The sequence below is a fragment of the Periophthalmus magnuspinnatus genome, chromosome 3 (assembly GCF_009829125.3).
Source record: "Periophthalmus magnuspinnatus isolate fPerMag1 chromosome 3, fPerMag1.2.pri, whole genome shotgun sequence".
Classification (NCBI taxonomy): Eukaryota; Metazoa; Chordata; class Actinopteri; order Gobiiformes; family Gobiidae; genus Periophthalmus; species Periophthalmus magnuspinnatus.
The window spans coordinates 24927163-24934989 of record NC_047128.1 but is presented as its reverse complement, the minus strand read 5'-3'; the positions used below and the strand labels follow the sequence as shown (position 1 = coordinate 24934989).

Sequence of the window (7827 nt, the reverse complement as noted above, 5' to 3'; positions counted from 1 at the left end):
ACATCTTGTTTTCATTCATTGAAACATACAACAGAAATTATGTTTATTCAAAGCACAGAATACAGCACATGAAACTGAAGGCTGCACAGTGAGTTAATGTCACAATGGCATCTTAGACACAAAATATACAACAGCTCAAACTTACAAACTTCCTTTTTTATTTCAAATCAATTTAATATCAGATGAAATTCAATAAATGATAACAAATGTTTAACATGTATGTCAGTAATTCAGTATATCAGACACAGATAATGATTCTACCCATTTTGCTATTGTCTGATTCTTGTTAACATGAGACAGTAGGGCCTGTAGTTCAGTTGGTTTGAGTGTTTCTTCACTAATCTGAAGGTTAGTGGTTCAAGTCCAGCTCTCAACATAAACGTCAATAGTAGAGCGGTTAGATCCACTGACCCACAAGTTGGCTGAGTGATGATGTGAACGAGTGAGTGGTTCCTTGAAGGTGGAAAAGCGCTCCAGAAAAATGTGACCATTTAAGATGAATTTCAACTATGGAAATAGCTTTTTCCATGTACACTGACATTTGTCAAATATTTTGATTGAATTATACATTTAATGCTTTGATTATTGAGTTAACTGTATAGTTTTGTGTTTTGTTGTCTAAAATTATTTTTGAAGTCTTATATTTGTAAGTTATAAGTATTGTGTAAGTGAATAGAACTGTCTGAGCACTGATTTCAGTGAAGGGTTACAGTGAACTGAACAGTGCTAACTTTGTTCCCACTGATGAGTAACAAATGGATGTAGCACTTCAACCAAAACAGCTTATGGCGTTTTCAAGGTCAACACCTGAACAAACAGTGTGGACTATTAGTCTTTTTTTTAAAAAACACATACTTTCTTATTATAACAATCCCAGAGATTCCTGATACAGCGGCGGACTTCATTTTAGTCAAAGTAAAGTAAAATCCATTTAGGAATTTTAACAGGTGCATCCCAATAAATGCATCTGTTGACTTTTACAGCAAAATGCAAGACATTAAGGCATAATCTGTACAAAGATAATAAGCAGCTGCAAAATGATAAAGAAAAGAACAGACCTAGTTCTATGGCTACCATAGAATCATGAATACATATTTGGAATGGCATATGTAGTAGCTGATAAAAAGAGTGAATGGCACATTTAGCTTTTAAATAAAGATAGAGGCAACAGGGCAGCAGGACACTGGCAGGTGACATGAGGCTGCAGTGTTCTGTTAAATGTCTTCAAATCAAACAGACTGGTACATTCTTCATCCCACAATGGCATGTAAAAGGGAAGCAGCAGCAGTAACTTGGACAGGTGAGTTGTATAAAAAAAAGCATCAAGCGCTCCAGTAAAGCTCGATTCGCAAAGGCAGAAAGAGGGAAGTGGCATCACATCATTTCAGCAAGTACTCACAAAAATAGAGGTCTTTGAATCAGTTGGGACATATAAAAATCCACAGCATGGTGACATACCTAAGTTTCACTGTTTTTCTTTACAAAGATATGGACTGACAAGAACTCATAATAAATTACTTAATTAAAAGATGTTAGATAAGGACAAGTCCAATCACTGATCTGCAGTGGTGCACAGCGTTTTATGGCTCACAGTTAAAGCGGTGCACATTGGCTCTGAGAAATGTCACAAAGCCATTGTGAGAAATGAGTTGGACATTTTAACTGTTGTGATTTAAGCTATGAGAACCATAAATGCTGGTTGTATTTCAAGACTAACCCATCATTCATTCTACTAAAATATGAACGTTCATGTTGCTTGGGACCAGCTTTATGTCCCTAGTGTGCCTCCTTGTGGGTGGCTGAGGAACTGCTCTGCTGTCTAATCTAAACAGTACAAGGTCAGTGCAGCAGAACACATACTGCATTATATTAAAAAGTACAGAAATGGGATACTGCCCTCTCTCAGGAGAGTCCTGCTCTGGCAGCCCGGCTCCTATCCCCTCTCCTTTTGCATGGTTTCATTTCTCTGTTTGGCACTTCAGGGGTTAAGTCTGAGTCCGAGGGACTGCCCTGTGAGGGCTCTGATTCTGGCTGGGCTGTGGGAGTCCGAGAGTCATTGGGGAAAACCACAGGTGACAGTGGAGACAGGGGTCCCAGAGGGGAGTAGCGCCTGACTGCCACTCCTTTAAGATTGACTGCCAGCTCCAGCACTAGTTTTCTAGAGACCCGTGGGTGTGGGGGTGCGATAGGATCCTGTGGGGTGAGAACAGGGCCGCAGAGGGCTGAGGGTTCACCATGTCCCGGCGTTGGAGGCTCAGAATGTGTACTCCTGCTTCTGAACACTTCCTCCTCTGGACTGTCCACAGTCTGCGACTGTGGTGACAGGGATGATAGAGGGCTTTCAGACATACAGGGCTGGAGGTTGATGTCATCATGGCAACAGGAGTGTGACATCATAGCTGCCTCATCACCAAATCCAGCTGGGACATGGGGCTCAGACGCAGTCCTGTAGCTGTGTAACCCTAGTGTTATCTGCGGAGGTCCAGGGGAGTCCAGCAGAGGGGCGTGGCCTCTGATACGAGTCCACAGGTGTCCCAGACGCCGCCGGGACGTGGAAGAAGAAGAGCGGCGAGAGGAGTGACGTCTCATCTGCCGCCTCATGGCTAACCGCAGATTCTGCAGCACAGATGCCTACAATGTAGGAGGGAAATATACACTTATGGCAAACTCTGCATAAGGAGTAAAAAGGAATAAAAAAGTTTATTCACACGTTCAAGGCATGCTGGAGTCTAACTTGAACTTCTGCACCAGAGCTCACAGCATGATGTGAATGATTTGCACTATCCTTAAATAGTGTGATAATTACACAGAGTATAATAACACACACTGGCCAGCTATGGCTAAAGGCCTGCACTGTTATATTTGTGTAGCTTTGGTACAGTACATAATCTGTTGGCATGTCTACTGAGCAAATGCAAACCACCCACTACTGCCACCTGTGAGAGAACAGGGCACAGCTGATTCAAACTAATCCAAAGAAAAACACAAAATGGTCTGGCTATGACTGGTCCTCACTTTAATGTTGGAGTGATATGACATAAAAGAACTTTAGACAAAAACAGTTTTACCTGAGAGGGATTATACACTGGAAAATCGTCAACTGGAGGGATGAGGCCTTGAGCAATCAGCTGACCATAAGAGGGAGGTGCCTCTCTTTGAACAAACTCTGCCTCCATTCGTGTCATCTGAGTTTCAAATGATCTAAAGTGCAGAGAATAAAACGATATAAGGACTAATTTTCAATAACACTTACATATACAAAACTGATGTCCTGGATTATTACATTTAAAGTTAAATGATGCAATAAACATAAAACAATAATATACAAAAATGCAAAATATGGTGAGGTGTACCTGTACTCTCTGTTCCTAAGGGAGTGCAGCTTAAGGGCACAGCCCAGAGCGATGACGAGGAGGAGGCTGCAGACCAGACTCCCGATGAGGGCTGCAGTGATCACTTTCCTGGGAACAGCAGCCATGCAGTCCCTCTCATCACTGCCGTCCAAGCAGTCTTCCTGACCATCACAGCGCCATGTCTCAAAGATACACAGGTTTGTTCCACAGTGGAAATTTCCCGGTTGGCACTCGTAGCAGTTCTTCTCATCAGAGCCATCTGGACAGCGCTTCTGGTTGTTACAGCGCTCAGTAGCTGGGTAGCACACTCCGCTGTTACCCTCACAGGGAAACTCCCCCGTGGGGCAGATGGGGCAGCCTTCTTCATCACGTCCTGAGGGGCAGTGCCAGTAGCCGTCACAGTGCTGGCGCTCTGAGTAGCAGCCCTGATCACTACCACAGGGGCGTTCCCCCGGGAAACAGTAACCTTTGACCTTTAGAATGGAAGAGAAAGTCACGGTTAGGTCATGCCCAACATGACAATAAGCCAAAGACACCAGAAGCACAAAAACATTATTTCATCAGCAAGAATGTTCACTGAATTTATAAGTTATTTTTTATTTAATTTGAGATACACCTGCACCTGTTTTTAAGGTTTTATACATGGATATTCATTTGTTTTGTTTGTTTTTGCTTGTATTGTATTTTGAACAGGGCACACATGAAAAAGAGAGTCCAAGTTTTCTCATTGGGTGCGCCTGTATAAATAACAATAAAAATGAAGACAGAATTTAGTGACAATGAGTGGTTGACACACACTTGAGATGTTAAGGATGAAGTGTTGAGGTAGGGAGGTTAAGTAGACAACTCAAATGCATTATTATTTGTTTTAAACAATGACAGATATGTAGCATGTGTCAAGTAACTCTGTGACAGTTTAGCATTAAGTGCCTAAAAAAGAGGGGCACCTGGTATGTTGCGTTGAACCCGTGTCCAGGGCTGTGTGGCTGTGCCAGGTACATGACACTCATCTGTCCCCGGCTGGACTCCAGCAGAGCGGGCCGTCTGTTGTTGTGATAGGACAGCACTTGTAGTAGGTGCTCTGCGCGCTGCAGCAGCCCATCATAGACATGCAGGGAGTCCCCTGGGCCCAGCTGCAGGTCCAGCTGCAGCACTATAGGTTTTGGGTCTTGAGTGTCCAAGAGCCACGAGCACCTCAGCTCTGACGCTGTGCTTCTGTTGGGACGGAAAAAGTCTGGAGAGGCAAAAGTGCCATAAAAGTTTCCCAGACGTTTACCACACGTAGTGTCAGGGCAGCCCCGCTCATCTGTTCCATCTGGGCAGTTTGGAAAACCGTTGCAGCGCACTGAGGCCGGTAAGCAGCGTGTAGACTGGGCTTGGGTGCAAGGAACAGAGTTAAAAGGGCAAAGTCCAAACTGAGATTGTGTAGGAGGAGGAGTGCAGCTGCGTTCATCTGTAGCATCACCACATTCATCCTGACCATTACACCTCCACGAACGAGGAAGACACTTCCCATTCCCACACAGGAACTCATCCGACTGGCAGCTGCTTTGGCCAAGGCGACCTTTAGGGGAGGAAAAAACAAACAACCGAGAAATTACATGCTGTTTAGATACACAGCAGTATTTTGTCATTGTTTCTGCTGTTATATTTTATACTTTTACATAGTGATCATTATGATTAAAGTACCTCTGATATAGGAAAGCCGGAAGCCTTGAGATTGCCCTGAGCTGTTTGCCTGAGAGTGAAAGGAGACCCAAACACGCCCCCTGGTGGAGATGAACGGTGGAGGCAGCACAGCGCCACACAGCCTTGATTCTCCTTCCCATGTTGGAGTCAGTGCCAACCAGTCACCTGAACATCGCTCAGACTCAGCCAGGTCAAAGTTACGAAAACTATTAAACAAACAACATTATGTTAAAAAACAATGCCATAATGCAGCATTCTTTTAACGTCTGGCTACCTGATGGTGATAACCTCGCCCTGGCCTCCCTGGATGTGCCAGCTGCAGTTGACTCCAGAAGGGTAGTTTAAAGGCCATGACGGACTGTAAATTACTCCCCTTCGCTCGGTGTGGACCTCCACTCGCTCACTGCAGCCAGCTGAAGAAAAGACACATATAAACATCATTCATGACTCATAAAACCGCTGACAAATGATTTATAGTTTAGTCTAAAAGCACAGTGTCCTCAGAATTGGCTCTTAGTTGAGTGCAGATCCCATGGGGGTATAGTTGGCAGCAGTTATGTTGGCAACCAGGGCAACTACATCACAACATTGCTCAAGGGAACAACACACAAAATGCAATGGAGATTGGAAAAACAACAAACAAAATAGAATGTAGCTACTCAACAAAATTAAAACATTACCTTGCCATTGTTTGTAGATAAGGCATAAGGTAAATAAATGAAATTCAGCATTCCAAGGCTGTGATGGGTATTGATCTAAGCAGCACAAGCCAGGAGTGTGCATGTATACAAGTTTGAGGACATGTCTACAGCTTTTGCAGTTACAGTAAAACCAGGCATTTTGGAAAAACGCACGAGTGCCAAATGTATTCCCATCACACTAGTTTTATGGTGAATTTAGTTAATAAATAATCATGACATGCACACACAGTGAAGGCTACTTTATGTTTACGTCCAGTTTCTTAACCTTCCTACAAACAACCACCTAGATGTTCTCAATGTCAATAAATTATCATGGGGCAATGAGAAGGCGACTATGTTTTAATGTAGGCTACAGTATTTTTCTCTTGTAGATAAAATATTAAGCAGAGGATTTAATTTTTGGGTATGGGGGTACTCAAGAGAGAGGGATGCCTGACTGCAGTGAAGCAGTGATGTAATGCTGATAGCACCACATTTGTGAAAGAGCATCCATGTTTCCACACTAACCCCGATCGTTTAGCCACCACAGATCGATAACTCTGCTGGATTTCAGTGATCGCTTCGTCTTTTCAATGCAACTAATCATAACGCTAAAAATGGCCCTGTCCCATTGTATCCCCTAGTTAATAACGGAGCAAACGAGAAACGAGCAGGTAAATAACTCGCACTGCTAGGGTGTGATGTTTAGTGTAAAAGCTCCCTCCTCCTGCCTCATATGCTGACAAAGGAAGGAATAATTCACACTATTGGGTTTAAACGCTGTAAATAGGAGTTTGTGAAGTGATTTGCACCGGTATGCACACGGGCACGGTGCACGGTGGTTAAATCTCAGCATTGTGGTTGTTGTCCAGGCTCACCTGCATAGATCAGAGTGGAGCGGAACCACAGCAATCCGAGAAGCGCCTTCAAAAGTCCCATTGTCCGCCGGGGACTTGGCGGCTATTATCTGGCTCGGTTCTGTTTCCTCCACATGGGTAGCCACAGAAGAGCTGGCATTTATGTCTTTTTACGTCCAGCCGCACAGAGAAGAACGAAGGATAGCCTTTAACGGAAAACCATTGTTTCTTGCAGCGGTACCTCCAGCTCGTTTCCTCACAGTAAGCTAGCGGCAATACGCGTGCGTCGCCTTCATAATAAAAGCAGGATCTATATTAAAATTCTGCTTAATGTGTGAAATACTTCTGAGGATATTAATTGGATATTTTGAAACAGCCTCTATAGCCTATATAATGGGGCCCAATTATGGTTTTATACAATTTGCAAAAAGAAAGAGGAGGGGGGGAAATAACTTAATTAGGAAAGTCTTATTTTACAAACCTACTTTTGTTACTTCCGTGTGTGCTGCACTATTTGTTTCTTCATATTCTGAATTGTATTTATCCAAGCAGGTAAATTACAATTACAAACGCACAGTGATGATCGTTTATTATTATTATTATTATTATTATTATTATTATTATTATTATTATTATTATTATTATTATTATTATTATTATTATTATTATTATTATTATTATTATTATTATCATTATTGCTGCTGCTGTTGTTAATATTATTTTTAATATTAAAAAAACCCGTTTTGTTCCGTTAACATAGAAGCTTGTATTGAGCCTTTGCTGTTTTCATGATCGTTACACCACACTGTCACCGCGTGGTCATAGTTGTGCATTACGCTGGCTTTAGGCCATTCCATATTTTTTTTCTGGAGCAGGTTTAGAGTTACCATGCATTATAACTTAAAAAAGTAAATAAATACAACGAACAATTGAATACTTGTGCTCATGGTGATGCCAGTTTATTGTTTGCAACAATAATTCGCAGAGTAAACTGAAGCGCAAAAGGCACCGCTGGGATTCGAACCCAGGATCTCCTGTTTACTAGACAGGCGCTTTAACCAACTAAGCCACGGCGCCACTGATGACGAGGTATACAATACAGTTTATAACTCACATCAAGAGTATTAATGAAACACTTTTGAGTAAAGTCGAGGAGTATAAATTGGTGCGCACATCAAATGCGTTTGTTGTAACTACTTATTCTGTTATAGGCTACTTAACTCACGTAAACAGAAAATAGCTAAATCT

General features: G+C 42.5%; 1 protein-coding gene and 1 non-coding gene across 2 annotated transcripts; both read right to left on the bottom strand.

Moving 5' to 3' along the window:
- Window positions 1–12: 12 nt before the first annotated feature.
- Window positions 13–6853, bottom strand: lrp3 (low density lipoprotein receptor-related protein 3). The gene is made up of 7 exons (XM_033983101.2): window positions 6601–6853; window positions 5317–5455; window positions 5043–5248; window positions 4301–4917; window positions 3354–3826; window positions 3069–3201; window positions 13–2631 (listed from the first exon to the last, which is right to left on the bottom strand). The coding sequence occupies exons 1-7, from the start codon at window positions 6659–6661 to the stop codon at window positions 1903–1905; spliced, it is 2358 nt and encodes a 785-aa protein (XP_033838992.1). The 5' UTR covers window positions 6662–6853; the 3' UTR covers window positions 13–1902.
- Window positions 6854–7582: 729 nt separating this feature from the next.
- Window positions 7583–7656, bottom strand: trnat-agu (transfer RNA threonine (anticodon AGU)). Its single transcript has one exon. It is a non-coding gene; the product is annotated as a tRNA-Thr (tRNA).
- Window positions 7657–7827: the final 171 nt, after the last annotated feature.